The 15,704-nt window shown below is 50.9% G+C and overlaps 1 protein-coding gene across 3 annotated transcripts in view; it reads right to left on the bottom strand.

Moving 5' to 3' along the window:
• Nucleotides 1-15,704, bottom strand: part of SLC6A6 (solute carrier family 6 member 6) — an 89,375-nt gene that overhangs the window by 21,015 nt on the left and 52,656 nt on the right. For all 3 annotated transcript variants that reach the window (XM_066245208.1, XM_066245210.1, XM_066245209.1), the window contains exons 5-6: nt 8,213-8,345; nt 1,033-1,167 (exon numbers count right to left, since the gene is read on the bottom strand). In XM_066245208.1, coding sequence (XP_066101305.1) covers nt 1,033-1,167; nt 8,213-8,345 — 268 coding nt within the window. The remainder of the gene's footprint in view (nt 1-1,032; nt 1,168-8,212; nt 8,346-15,704) is intronic.

The raw sequence follows: 15,704 nt of genomic DNA, 5'->3' as shown, positions 1-15,704 counted from the left end.
ATCTGGCCACCGAGGACTGCCCCTCAAAATGTGCACACTCAATTGCAATTAGGTCGTGCTAAAATCCAAAGTGTCTTTCAAGACAACACTGAACTGAAAAGATGCCTTGAAATTGAAGAAACCCCACAGTCACTCAGCATCAGGGCTGAGGCTGGGTTTTTAAGCAGACGGAGCTGGATCCCAACCATGGAATCATTGTGGGCAAGTAAATATGACTCCCAAAGCCTGTCTGTACATCTGTAAAATGGGCTCCATGGCCCTGCTCCATAGAGCTGTTTTGTAGGTTCAAAGAATAAAAGTTAATCTAGTGCCAGCGGTAGCCTATAAGTCAAGGCTGCTGTCATTACAGTAATTGTTATTGTTTGGGGACCCTGAGTTAGAATAGGAAAGAATCCCTAATGGTCAAGTGAAAGCAAAGTTGCTCTCCAGAACCTTCATCAAGCAGTCTCCTTACGACCACAAAGCCACCTTCCACACTGTCCTCTGATGCTGGCCATGCCCCCTCTCAACTACCTCATACCTAGGATGAGAAGAGAGTGGGAAGAAACCCAAAGCAGCAACCTGAAGGCTGAGGATCCTGGATACAAAAAGATCTTTAAACAGGCCCATAAAATCTCCCAGAGTTTTCTCCACCCTTCTGTGGTCACGTGGCTGAGTGCCACGAAGTGGACATTCAGTACTGACCCCTCAGCTTTCAAGAGGTCACCAACTGTGAATGCCATCCTTGGCCAAGGAGGCCAGCATCTCTCCCACCCCCACGAGGCAGCCCTTTCGGCTGCTGCCAGGTCCAAGGAGATCAGCTCAGAAAGTCTTCTCTCTCTTCCCTGACATAGTGCCTGAAGAGGACTATAATTGGCCTGACTCAGAAGCCCTTGACATGAAAACATAAAAACGCAGCTGGAAAAGCCCATGAGCACTGCGAATGATCTGTCACCGCCCACTGGAAGAGCACCAGGGGGTGATGGTAGCTAGATTTGTGCACCCAAGAACCACAGCCCTGGGTAGGAGGGAGGACAGGCTGCCCCGCAGTACCTGTGGGTCTTCGAGGCGACTGATGTCAGGGTACAGATAGAACTTGATGCCTGCCCCTGCACCAGGCAGCGTCAGTCCACGCACCAGCAGCACCAGGAGCATAGCGAACGGGAACGTGGCCGTGAAGTAGACAACCTGCAAGGGACAAGACGGATTCAGGGGGGCCCGTGGCATCACCTGCTGCTGTTAAATTACAGCATCTTTTCTGAGGCAGGGGTCTATGACCAAGCTTGCCGTCTCACTTGCTGTGTGACCTTGGCCATGTAGCTTAACCTCCCTGGGCCACAGCTGCCTCACCTATAACCAGAGTATAAGCAGGTACCTCATAAGTCTACTGAGATTCAATTTTTAAAAATCCTATATTTAGTAAATATTTATGCTCGTAATAACGTTGGACAAGACAGAATACAAGTCCCTGAATCCCTGGAATTGACATTCTAGTGGGTAGAGATGAACAATGCAAAATAAGAGAGTAAACTATCAATTGTGTATGAAAAAAGCTTAGCCCAGTAGTTGGTACATGGCACTTAGTTCATATTAACTAACAGAACAACTATCAGTATGACTCACCGTTAAGAATCAGATAAGTGTGGGTTTAAATTCCAGCTCTATCCCCTCACTTGCAGTGTGGCCTTGGGCGTCATGTTTAACTTCTCTGTGCCTATTGCCTCAAGTGTAAAATGGAGATAAGGGAAATAAAAGGTGACCATCAAGAGGCGAGGCAAATATTTGCCTGATCAGGCGGTGGCACAGTGGATAGAGCATCGGCCTGGGAAGCTTAGGACCCAGATTATACAACCCAAGGTCACTGGCTTGAGTGTGGGATCATAGACATGACCCAAAGTTTGGGCCCATAGACATTGAGTCCAAAGTTGCTGGCTTGAAGCCCAAGGTCGCTGGCTTGAGCAAGGGGTCACTGGCTCAGCTGGAGCCCCCCCAGTCAAGGCACATATGAGAAAGCAATCAATGAACTAAGGTGCCATAACTATGAATTAATGCTTCTCATCTGCCTCCTCTCCTGTCTCTCTGTATCATTCTCTTAAAAAAAACAAAAACAAAAAAACCCCCCAAAACCAGTGAGGCAAGTAGTCAACAGGATGATTGATTGATTGATGCTTTTAATGTAATCACGAGAGTGCCTGCCTGGCACTTAGGTGGTCAAGACACAGGCCCTGCTGTTGACATTGTGATTTTGCAGGAAGCACAAGGAAACCTCTGGGAAGGAAATGAGGCCTCCACAGCCTCTCAGCCAGGAGGATGGGGAAGGCCTTCGACTTCCTTGGAGCTGTGGGAGGACCACAGCTTTCCCTGGGTCACAGAGCACATCTCAGACAGGCCAAGGTCAATGCAAGGTGTGGATCAGGGATGACCCAGGCTGGGCCTTTCCATCCCCAAGGGCCTGCCCTACTTTCTCTCCTTCTCCTGTCCTGAAAGCACTGGTCTCCAAATGTCCTATGGCCTCAGTTCTTGGGAATGGATTTCTCCATCTTTTCCTTTACAGTGAGAAGATTCCATGTAGGGTTTATGCCTGGAAGGAGCTTGAAGGTGTGTGGCTGAATGGTGGTGAAATTCTGACATTTCCAGCAGGGCACGGGTTGAGCTAGGACTCCCCAGGCACAGGTCCACGTCATGCTCACCGTGCCTCCCAAATCAGTAACACCGGCCGCCTGTTAGCAGAGGGAACTGAGGCTTGGCAGGGCTCAGACTTTCCCAAGTCATCTGCAGAGAGCAGGATCTGCACCCAGAACACTCAGACTGGTTCAGAGCCCCTGAGAGGCCAAGAGACTAGGGAGGAACTGCCACAGAGCAAATGCACCCATTTTATAGGTGAGAAAACTAAGGCTGAGAACAGGACAAATGTGCCATGGTGCCGAGGGAAGGGGGTGGTGCCAGGGCACTGCAGAGCACTGCTGGGGTCCAGGGAAGTCACGGACACCAACAGAAGGTGACAGAGCCCAAACCTTGCCTGGTTGGCACAGAAACCCTTGATGAAGCCAAGTTCTCAGGCAGCCACCATCCCTCTGTGTGGAAACAACCAGAAAGGGGCTTTGGAAAAGGACAAAAAGGAAGCTCATAGGGCCTGACTCTGTTGCCTTCAGTCAATACCACCAACCAGCATTTATTGAGCACTTATTATATGCCTGCTGCTATTCCAAGTGCAGAAACTTCTATATGCAGTCGGTCCTGCTCTAACCCTTCAAGGTGGGTTATACTACTATTTCCAGGTTGAAGGCAAGGGGACTGAGGCCCAGAGAGAGTCCACTGCTTGCCCCCACAGATACACAGCACTTGAGGGGCAGAGTGGGACAGACCCCAGTGCAGACCTCTGGATGACAACATAGAGCGGTACAAAGTCCGGCAGGCAGTTTACTCAATCCTCCCAAAGGCCAGAGGGAGGCTGGAGTCCCCGAGGCTCGGGGCTGGCTTACTGTGAGACCTTGAGCAAGTTACTGTACCTCTCTGGGCTTCATTCTCCACCTGTGAGATGGTGCATGCTCAGACCAGATGAGTCCTGAGGTTCTCTCTGGGGGAGGGGGAGGGACCAAGCGACCAGCATGGGGTTGCCTGGATGGCACACTTCATACGCACTGCTGCCACTTCCCAGCTGGGCAGCTTGGTCTCAGCCCCCAAGTGTAAGAGGAAAATTGTTGACCTCACTCAGCACTTGACACATAGTGAGCCCTCAAGGAAGCTTAGCAGGGAGTGCTCCCCTGATGATGCCAAAAGGCAGGTGGGCCCTGCTCTGGCCTGTGCCACACTCTCCCTGGGTGTCCTTTCTCCTCTGGGCCTCAGTTTCTCCAGCCATCCACTTTCGTTTCCTCACTATTTCCCAAGGACAAGAAGACTGATGTAAGGGGTGGGAGCAGGGCAGGAAGCCCCCGAAGGGGTGAAAGAAGAAAACCGGCAAGCAGCTCCTCCCTTCCTGCGGACAGGCCCCCTGACCAGTTCCCACTTCGGGGCTGCAGCGGGCCCCGCCCGGGGCCACTGAACAATAGCTGCTGACAGCGGGCATCCCCAGAGGGAGCTACTTCAAAGCCGGCCGGACTCCACTGGACAGACAACCAGGCAGTGGCCAGAGAACTTTGGGTCAGGGACACAGGACACCACCGGGGGATGGGGGTGGTGGCTTCCCTTGTTTTTCTGTATTTATTTTGTTGGCTAACTGTGTGTCAGGCACTATATGCTAAAATCTTGTTGCGTTAACTCATTTAATCCTCACAACTGAAAAAGATCAGTGCTACTGTTAGCTGTATTTTCTAGGTGAGGAAACTGAGGCTCGGAAAGGTGACATCAGCTGTCTGGGCTTAGAGAACTAGGATTTGATCTACGCCAGCTAGTTTCAGGGTCCTGAATCTTGTATTGTGTTCCCCAAATTTGGACGAGGACAGCCTCACCTGGTCACAGCCTCACCTCAGCCGCTTCTTGTTTTGCAGAATTCACCGCTCTGAGGACAAGCCCCTGAGAGCCATTCTCTCAACTTTTCCATGACTCCCCGGGGATGCTTGTGGGAGAGGCTGATGCCAACCACCGCCAGTGGGCCTCTGGCGGTGGCCCAGCAGGCCTTGCCACAGGACACGGTAGTTTTCCACTCTTGACGGCAAACCTCTGTGGCTCCTCTGAGCCCTCAATCCAAATGCCCTGTGGCCCAAATGCTCTGGAAACTTGCAAGGACAACTCTTCCTCGTTCTCTGGTGACAGTGGGGGAGAGGGTAGCCCGCGAGGCAGGAGGGAGCTGGGCTCATCTCCCACTGCCCTGAGCTGCCTCCAAGGTTAAGGCCTGGGTCGGTGGGGCCAGGTCAGTGCCCAGTACCCATGTCTTGGGGTGGGGGGTGGAGGGGCATTGCTTATTTGTTTTACACAACGAGAAAATGAGGCTCAGAGAGGAAAAGGAATTTGCCTGCAATCATGCAGCTTGTGGGCAGCACAGCTGAGACCCAAAACCAGGTCTGGCTCTGACCGCCACCTCTACTTTATTTTAAGCCCTGGATGGAACAGCTGCCCTGGAGGCTAGCAACGGAGAGGCACAGCCTCAGGACACGTGTGCTGCGTCCCTCCTCGAGTCCACAGGCCTGTACTTCCTGTGTGTGGGTCTGGACTTCTGTCACCTTCCTGCACCGTGGTGGCTAGGGCTGAAAGCCAATGGGTAGTGGTGGATGGGTGGGCAGGTGGAGCTTGAGCATAACTGTGTTTTTGTCTTGGCTACTTTGGGCTGGCCCAGACCGTGCTATTGTTCTGGGAACCACACCTGCCCTTCAGGGGCCTAGAGCCGCCTGAGGAGGCGATTGTCTCTAGGCGTAGGCTAGGGAGACCTTAGGCAGGTCACGTCTTCAACTGGCCACAGTTGCAGCCTGAAACTACTTTTTACTTTGACTCTATTCTCCTGCCCCCTCCTCTATTGTATCTCAAATGTTGCCCACAGTTCCCAGTAGACATTGGCCTCCTCCATCAGACCAGGGGCTCCTCAAAGGTCTGAGTCAGACATACCTCAAGGCCTTTGCTCTAGCTGTTCTCTCTCCCTGGAAATTTTTTCTCCTCCAGATATTTATATGGCTGACCCCTTCACTTCCTTCAGATCATTGCCTTAAGTCCCCTTCTCGGTGAACCTTGCCTGGCCACCCTACATTCCCTGTTCTCCTTTGCCACATTATTCTTTCTCATAGGTCTTGTTACCATCTTACTCCTATTACAGGGTGGGGCAAAAGTAGGTTTATAGTTGTTCCTATGGAAAATGCAGTAATTAATAAATAACAATACAAGAATAAGCTGTTTCACATACTCACAACTGTAAACCTACTTTTGCCCCACCCTGTACTTTATACAGTCCCCTTGTTACAACCAATGAATCTGTCTGCTCTTGGACCACAGGTATTTTTGCCTGTTTTGTTGACCCCTGCGTTTCCCCAAGCCCCATTCCTACAATAGTACCTGGCAGATCTAAAGGCTCACAGCATAGGAGTGCCTAAGTAAATGATCAGTGTCCAACACTGCTCGGGACCATGCTCCACAGAAACTCCCTGATAGGCTCACCTCTCTGTGGGGAATGGAGACAGGGAGAAAGGGATTGGTGCTTACTGCAGTCTATGCTAAGCACTGTGCTGGGTGCAGAATTCACCTCATTTTTACCCTCTCTACCACCCATTTTCTAGATGAGGAAACTGAGGCTCAGAGGTGAGGGGAATGCCTTGGACAAGTCACTTCACCTCTCCCAGCTCAGTTCCCTCATCACTGAAAGAGAGGAGGTGATGAAAGGGGATTACACAGGTGGATGAGCTCACAGGAGCTGTGGAAACAAGTTGAGCTGCCTTCGTCCTGCCCCTCCTGGGGGACGCTGTTAGCTGCAGGTGTGCGGGTAGAGATTTCTGAAGCCTGGCCTGCTTCCTTTCCACACTGGGTTTTAGGGTCACAGGGTGATTCTTCCCTGAGAAACAGGCAGGGATCATTTGGTGGGGGTATAAGGCCCCCACTCCAAAATCATTCTCAATCTGTCTCTGCAACCGTGGGGTCCCAGTTCATGCTCAGCTGGAGTCTGTTCAGGTCCATGATTTTGCCTAAGAGGCTCTTCAGCCCCAGAGAACATGGTCCTTAATTGTAACTTCCGGAGCAGCTAGGTAGAGGTTCCCCCCATCAAGATGCAGATGCTGGGGGGAAATGATGGACGGACGTGTAAAGGCAGATCAAGCCAACACCCTCACTACGGCTTCGTGCCATGGGTTCAGGTTCACACCTCGGACCACAGCAGACCCCTCTGCACTGACTGTCATTACAGTGACCATGGTATCAGGCAATCCTGGTTAGCAGGGAACTGTTCAGCTCTGTTCACACAGAACATTTTAGTTACAGGCTAACATTTTCATTATTGCCAATATATACTGCTCACAAAATTTAGGGAATATTTCAAAATGAATATGAAGCGATAAAACAGGGCTAGTCAACCTTTTTATACCTACTGCCCACTTTTGTATCTCTGTTAGTAGTAAAATTTTCTAACCGCCCACCGGTTCCACAGTAATGGTGATTTATAAAGTAGGGAAGTAACTTTACTTAAAAAATTTATAGAGCAGAGTTACAGCAAGTTAAAGCCTGTAATAATAATTACTTACCAAGTACTGTATGTTGGATTTTCGCTAAGTGTGGCAGAATAAATCTTTATAAAACAACTTACTATAGTTAAATCTATCTTTTTATTTCTACTTTGGTTGCTCCGCTACCGCCCACCATGAAAGCTGGAACGCCCACTAATGGGCAGTAGAGACCAGGTTGACTACCACTGTGATTAAATATCCCCTAATTTCATGAGCAGTGTACAATATACCTGGTCTTATTTATGAGCTAACATTTTAATTATCCACTACCACCTTTGTTAATAGCTAACATCCTAGCCATCACATAACATATTAACCAGTAGCAAATATTTTAGTTACAGCTAACATTTTGGTTACCAACTAACATCTGAGTAATGAGTGAATGACCTAATCATCAGTGAAAGTTTTCCTTAATAAGAAATCTTAGTTACTAGCTGAAATATTAGTGGTAAGATAATCCAGTTAATTTGACTCAGCAGCAAAAATCCAAGTCAGTGCTTCTCAAACTTCAATGTGCGTTTGGATTATCTTGGGCTACTGTGCAAATGCAGACTCTTATTTTGTTGGCCCAGGGCAGGCTGACAGGGTCTGCATGCCTAACAACTCCCAGAGGGTACTGACGCTGCTAGTCAGGGAGCTTTGCAAAGCAAGGAAGGGTCCATGTTGCCCGTTAAGACCTGACAATTAACAATGGAACTGAGAAAGATCTCATTACCAGCTAACTTATCGGTGACAACCTCAACATTGGTTATCTGCTAACCTCTGCTCTACTGCCAACACCTTGATAGGAAATTCAGTGGGGTAGGGACACTTGCACAGGCTCCAGAGAGAGCCGACTATTAAATTGTCAGGAATTTTGTGAGCTGATTGTTGAAGCATCGATAACTTAAGATCAGACAAGATGGGAGTCTTTATACTGTAAAATGAGGAAATGCTGCAAATCAGGTCTGTGTTTGTTTCTCAAGGACTGGTTTATCAGCCTGCACCCCTCCTAGGTTGGGGCCAGTTTTGCGCAGGGTAGCCTGCGGGCTCAGGTGGTACCCCTCTGGCGAGGGCCAATCTCCATGAAGCCGAGGAGGGATAGAAGCACAACTCACTTTCCCCGTGGACTTGACACCCTTCCAGATGCAGAAGAAACAGACCAACCAGACGAAGAGAAGGCAGAGAGCAAGGTCCCACTTCAGTGGACCGGGGCTGTCGATTCCAGAAGACAAGCTCAGCACGTTGCGCCTTGAAGCAAACAGAGCCACAAGTCAGTCAGGCCAAGGTCTGGACTCCAATAAGCTGGGGTTCAAATCCTAGATCATGTACTGCATATGCACAGGTCACCTGTCCTCTCTATGCCCTGGAATCCCCGCTGGTGTCAGGAAAGAGTTATCACCCTTGTCATAGAGTTGTGGGAAAGTCAACCAAAGGATGAATTCAGACTCCTAACGTAGGTGAACCTGGCTTTAACCCAGCATGGCCTTGGGAAATTAAGTAAACCCCCAAGCCTCAGTTTCCTCATCTGTAAAATGGGTACTGATCCTGTGTGATTCTCAGCAGACCCTTCTGCACTGGGTTCAAACCAAGCTCTACTGTATAATCATTGACTTTGGTAGTTACACAACCTCCCAGACCTCAGTCTCATCTATAAAATGGGAACAACTAGCATCCCCCAACATGCTATTCCATGCCTCTTTTATTTTTCCACCCATTTCTTACCTGGATTTCTCACTAAAATGTAAGCTTCAAGGGGGATAAGGTATTCTAGCTGTGGCTATAGAACTCCCATGCACCTCCTTACATGGACTGTTGTTAGAAAACCCACATAAAGTACTAACTACGGGGACAGGGGTTGCAGCCAGCCATCGGGAACCCTAGTAGCTGTTACTATCATGATGCTGAGAGTCCTGGAGCAGCTCCTAGCACCTAAGCAGTGCTGGTTCACCCCCTTCCCTTCCAGGATTGTGAAGGTCTTGGAAGGAGTCAGACCAGTGGTCCCCAACCCCTGGGCCGCGGACCGTTACCAGTCTGTGGGCAATTTGGTACCGGTCCACAGAGAAAAAATAAATAACTTACATTATTTCCGTTTTATTTATATTTAAGTCTGAATGATGTTTTATTTTTTAAAAATGACCAGATTCCCTCTATTACATCCGTCTAAGACTCACTCTTTTTTTTTTTTTTTTTTTTTTTTTGCATTTTTCTGAAGCTGGAAACAGGGAGAAACAGTCAGACAGACTCCCGCATGCGCCCGACCGGGATCCACCCAGCACGCCCACCATGGGGCGATGCTCTGCCCACCAGGGGGCGATGCTCTGCCCATCCTGGGCGTCGCCATGTTGCGACCAGAGCCACTCTAGCGCCTGGGGCAGAGGCCACAGAGCCATCCCCAGCACCCGGGCCATCTTTGCTCCAATGGAGCCTTGGCTGCGGGAGGGGAAGAGAGAGACAGAGAGGAAGGCGCGGTGGAGGGGTGGAGAAGCAAATGGGCGCTTCTCCTGTGTGCCCTGGCCGGGAATCGAACCCGGGTCCTCCGCACGCTAGGTAAGACTCACTCTTGATACTTGTCTCGGTCATGTGATATATTTATCCATCCCACCCTAAAGGCAGGTCTGTGAAAATATTTTGACATTAAACCGGTCCATGGCCCAAAAAAGGTTGGGGACCACTGAGATAGACCATTTTAAGGACAATTAGCACAGGGCACATGGCACAGCCTGAGTCTTTGCAGTCCAAGAACCCTGCTGACGCACACAAGCACCTAATCACAGATACAACCCTAACGGGCAGATGCCATCTGAAACCAGGACAGGGCAGCACAGGGTGCTGATGGCTGAGAAGACCATGCAACTTAATACCCAGAAACGTCCCCATTGTCCCAGAGCTCTCACAGCTGCAGTACTGACCATGAGCAGCCACACCAAACAAAGGGACATTGGCCCTGTCCAACAGTCCACTAGTCACCTGCCCACCAAATCTCTAGGCCACAAGCCATGGGAGACAGAGTGCTCACGCTCTTCGGGAGAAGCTGGGTTGCTTCTAAAAAAATTCAGCTCCCTATTTGAGGGCCACACTCTTGAGCAGGAGAGGCAGGGGAGTGTGACTTTGTGCTTCGGTTTCCTCATCTGTAAAACACGAGCAGCTCCTGCCCAAGATGCCAATGGGAAAGCCTTCCAGGCCATTCCGGCTCTCAGCCATTCGTGAGACATTCCCTGTGGTTGGGATCGGGGACACTTTTTCATTGCTTCTTTTTTTCCCCAGAGAAGCTTCAACATGAAGACCCTGAATAAATCCAAAATTCCTACTCAACTGGCATTCAAGCAAGGCCTTTCTCTGCTGTGCTCCCAGCACCTTGGATAGCACGTGGCACACAGTAAGGCCTCAGTAAATACGTTTTGAGTGAATAAAAGTATGTAACTGGGTGAACGGAAAGTTTGCATGTCCACTAGCAAACCTTAAAAAGGGGCAGCTTAGCCCTGGCCAGTTGGCTCAGTGGTAGAGCGTCGGCCTGGCGTGTGGGAGTCATGGGTTCGATTCCTGGCCAGGGCACACAGAAGTGCCCATCTGCCTCTCCACCCTTCCCCGCCTCTCCTTCCTCTCTGTCTCTCTCTTCCCCTTCCGCAGCCAAGATCCATTGGAGCAAAGTTGGCCCGGGAACTGAGGATGGCTCTGTGGCCTCTGCCTCAGGCGCTGGGGTGGCTCTGGTCACAACAGAGCAATGCCCCAGATGGAAGGAGCATTGCCCCCTGGTGGGCGTGCCGGGTGGATCCCGGTCAGGCGCATGCGGGAGTCTGTCTGACTGCCTCCCATTTCCAACTTCAGAAAAAAAAAAAAAAAAGGGAGCAGCTTAGTTTCCTTTGTTTCTTGCTGGTCACCCCAACATCAGTGGGCTTCCCACTGGCACATGGGATGGTGTGTGCCCACAGTAACACTAACAAGGCCTTTTCAATTCATCTCATCTGATCCAATGACTAGAGGTCATATATGTCCCTTTACAGATGGGGAAAATGAGGCTTGGAGGATCCAACTGCCTATGAACACAAAGAGCAGGGGACAGAGCTGCCACCCTATACCCAGGCCATCTGACTTTGAAAGCTGAACTCCACCTAACTGCCCCTCTGATTCACAGAGAAAATAGAACCTAAACTTTAAAAAGAAATCTCTCCAGTTCCTGCTAAGGGCCGGGGTCACCTGAAATTGCGGGGCTGGTGTGGACAGACATCCCTATAAGGCAGGGCTGGCGGCCAGCTGCATCCCGGCTGGGCCCCTGCCAAGCACATGGACCTAGCGTCTGCAGCAGCTTTAGAACAAAAAAACCTTCCCTGTGCAGCCTCCAGAGCTCGGGGCCCTCAGTGAAGGCCCAGGGCATGCTGGGCAGTGGCCCAAGGCTTCCTGGTGAGCGGGCAGTGTCAGGGAGAGCACTTTCTACCTCCATACTGCTCCTCCCTCTCCAACGTCAAGCACACTGTCCTCATGCTTCCCTCTGCTCCATAGACGTCTAACTGTAGCATCGCTGGCTGCCTTCTCTGGATGTCACCCTCAGGTGACAAGTCTGGCTTGCCTACCAGACTCTAAACATCCCAAGGATAAGAATCTCACAGGCACACAGTAGGTGCTCAGCTAATGCTGAGGTGCCCAGTCATCAAACAGCTTTTTCTTTTCTCTTTAGCAGCAGGGTGGTCGAGAAGTTTGAAACTCCGGAGCGGGGATTCTGACTGCACCAAGCCCACAGTTAGTTTACTGACACCTTTCTGCCTTCTCCCACCACTGTTCTGGGACAACCAGGGGTGCCCACTATGAATGGGAGGCTGCCACATCGGCTTGTTCTAAACAACTGATCAGTTAGGCAGGCTTCAACAAGGAACCTGAGTCACAACCTGCTTTTTCCCTTGCTGGTGGCAATCTCCTCGTAGGATCTCATGGTACCTCCAGTGACATTGTAAGGCATGTTTTCTTTGACCCAGCAATTTCATTTCCAACATGCCCCCCCATAGTTATTGTTGCACGTGTGGCCAAAGGCAGTGCTGTAAGAGCATAAAATTGGAAACCACCCAAATGGCCATCAATAGGGGCAGGGCAGGGACAAAGACACACAGTGGAATGCGAGGCAGCCCACGAGACAGCGGGGAAAACTCCCTGGGTACTGATAAGGAGCTCCATCCTGGAGATAAATACATGAACAAAGCAAGGTGAGGAACAGCGCCCACGGCATGCTCCCTATTGTGTAAAAAGGGGTGAATGCACATTGTGCTTGAACACGCACAGACTATTTCTGGCAGGGCATACAAGGCACTGGTTGTGTCACTGCTGGTGGGAGGGGAATCACTTGGCATTAAATATATTTTTCATTATTTGAGTGTTTTTAATGTGCACATACCTGCTTTATACAAATTATTTTAAATTCTAGGAAATGTTTGTAATGGGCTATGCAGATGTTCTAGGAATGGAATAAATATGTCTCATCAATCAGAGGTTGTCATAACAGAGCCTGACATGGGCTTGGGGCCAAAGTGACTGACATCCTTTCCAAAGACGTCTCAAGGGTAGTTGTGGAGGCCACAAAGTGTGTGGGTCGATCTGATTCCCTTTTTGAAGGGACGTAGTTCAAAGGACCCTTCCCAAGCCCCTTCCCTGGTGGACCAGCATGGCATCAGCCACAAAGCAGACCAGCCTCGTTGAGCTTTCCCCCCGTGTCGCATGGGAGTGTTCCATAAACTATAGTGCCATGTGCCTGAGGGACTGCCACGGTGCACTGCCCCTCACAGGTGCCTCCTAACCATGCCAGGAGCCTGTACAGGTTACCCCAAATCTGGCCATATTTCCCCAACACTGCCACCTCCCCCCCATGGCTCCCCAGGGCTATTTCAACAGCTCCTCCACTCTCAGCCCCCAGTTCGTTCTCATTGATCTGCCCAGACCTAGGTCAGGTCACCCCTTCTCTGCTCCACATCCTCCCCCTGTGGCTCCTACCTACCTGGCCAATAAGGCCCCCCGACTTGCCCTCCCCCTTCTACCCTCCTAGATGTGACCAAACACTGTCATTTAGACCCAGACACCCTAAAGGGGGGGTGGTGCCTACTAATGACTCTGGGACCACAGGTGTAAACGGGACACGTCCAGGACAAGCTGTGTACAGTGGGTAGTCCTACCTCGAACCTCATCCCCACACGGCCCTTCACTTCCTCCTTTAGCCACGCTGGCTTCTGGAATGTTCCCAGAATCGGAGGAGCATGCTCCTGCCCCGAGACCTTTGCACTGGCTGGTCCCTTGGCCACTCATTACAGGACCTGCCACCCTGCCACTTCCCCAGGGCAGTCTCTCCAGACCAGCCCGTGTAAAAAGCATCCCTGGTCACCTTTCTTCCCGTACCCTAGCTTTACTTCCCGTCACTTTTTACTTTTCTATTACAATTTTATTTGTGGTATCTGTTTAACGTCTTCCAGTCCTCCTAAAATGACATCAGCCACAAAGCAGACCAGCTCCGATGCGCTTTCCCCCCGTGTAGCATGGGAGTGTTCCGTAAACTGTAGTGCCAAGACATGGAGCCAGGGCCTGTGTATGTCTTGATCACTGCTCGAGCCAGAACAGCACCTGGCACATAGTAGTTGCTCAATAGACATTAGCCAAGTAAATTGATTATACCCACTTGTTTGATATGGAAACTGAGGCTCAGAGAGGTTCAGGAATTCATCTGAAATTACCCAGATAAAAAACAACCCTGGGCCCGTTTTTTTCCTGTTCCGTTTTTGATGCCACACTGGGGACCAGCCACCAGTATGCTGGGTCCTACACTGCCCTTCACAAGGTCCCCAGCACCCCATACTACCCTGCATCTCTCATACAGAGGAAGGCGATACAGAGGTGAGCTGCATTCTTGTCCAAGAATAGTAATGATTCATTCTAGGGTGGGATCCAAAAAAGAATTGCCTGGACGTCTGTTTTGAGTTGGCCAGCCTGCTGCCGTCCAGCCGGGACTCAGAGATGTAAATACGTCCTCCGAGTGGGCCAAATCGTTTCCTTTTGACTGCCGGCCAGCCATTTATTGGCGATGGCTCTTCCCTGGAGACTGATGGAAGCAACAATTATAAAAGAGCCCGTCTGCCCTGAGCATGGGGCCACACAAGACTTTCTCCCCCGCCCCCCCTTCTGACAGCTGCAGTGGAAGATTGGCTGAGCCGGGCTTGTTTGCAAATATGACTCATTTCTTTGATTCTAATAAAGTCTAATGATACGTGCTGAGCTCCCAGAGGGCTCTGAAGGAACTGGGGAGGAAGGCGTGGCTCCAGCCTGATGGGGGGCATTTGGCCAGATCTGGCCCCACCTGTCTCCCAGGGCTAGGAGTTAAGCAGGACCCTCAGGACAGAGGTGACCCCAGAGCAGGGATGAACAGGACAGAGGTGACCAGGAGAAGAAGCTCTGCTTCCCCATCACACAGTGACTCAGAGATAAAATATAAAGCCAGTGAGTAATGACTGTCTCAGGAGCCCAGGTAGCTTTCACAGGGATCTGGTAAAGGACATCACACTGGCTCCAACTGAGCATGGTGCTTTAGCATGGGAGACAGGGTGGGCATGGAAGGTCCAGGCCAAGAGAAGACCCCATGCAGGCCCTCGGAGTGGGAACACACATACACACACACACACACACACACACAGCACAGTGTTACTTCTGACTGCAGACTTACCCTGGACTTATAGCTAATAAAAACAGACCCCTGGAGGCCCTGGCCAGTTGGCTCAGTGGTAGAGTGTCGGCCTGGCGTGCGGGGAACCCGGGTTCGATTCCCGGCCAGGGCACATAGGAGAAGCGCCCATTTGCTTCTCCACCCCCACTCCCTCCTTCCTCTCTCTCTCTTCCCCTCCTGCAGCCAAGGCTCCATTGGAGCAAAGATGGCCCGGGCGCTGGGGATGGCTCCTTGGCCTCTGCCTCAGGCGCTAGAGTGGCTCTGGTCGCGGCAGAGCGACGCCCCAGAGGGGCAGAGCATCGCCCCCTGGTGGTCAGAGCATCACCCCTGGTGGGTGTGCCGGGTGGATCCCGGTCGGGCGCATGCGGGAGTCTGTCTGACTGTCTCTCCCCGTTTCCAGCTTCAGAAAAATACAAAAAAACAAAAAAAAAAACAGACCCCTGGAGGTGGTATCCAGTGTTTGAGGTCAGAGCTGGGGACTCTGTTGTGTCTCGCTGCACAGTAACCTTTGTCAAGTTAGTTAACCTCTTTGGTCCTCAGTGCCCTCCAATCTAATTAGCCATGCCTGCATGCCGTCTCAGCTTTTTTAACACTTGGGCTAGGCTCAAGTTTGGGGACCATGCTACCTCTGAGGGTTTGGACAGGGGAGGTGACTGCCCCAAGGTTGTGCAGCTGGGACACGCAGGAGCCTGAGCCAGCCTCCCATTTTATGAGACGGTAGCACCACCCACTGCTCCCCACTATCTTCTCTTAAACCTAGAGGGGGGCAGGGATAATCAACAAGGTCCTTCTCTGTCCAGGGCCTGGAGGAAGCATCAGGTCCCATGGTACCTTGTTATCTTGATTCCAAGGGAGCTCCTGAGTACCCATCAGGCATCATTTGTCCAAAGGAAAGAGAGTTTAGGGACCCATGCATCTGG

Source organism: Saccopteryx bilineata, chromosome 10 (genome assembly GCF_036850765.1).
Source record: "Saccopteryx bilineata isolate mSacBil1 chromosome 10, mSacBil1_pri_phased_curated, whole genome shotgun sequence".
In the NCBI taxonomy this organism is placed as follows: domain Eukaryota; kingdom Metazoa; phylum Chordata; class Mammalia; order Chiroptera; family Emballonuridae; genus Saccopteryx; species Saccopteryx bilineata.
Note: the sequence above shows the minus strand (reverse complement) of the source record. Positions and strands in the feature narration are given on the sequence as shown.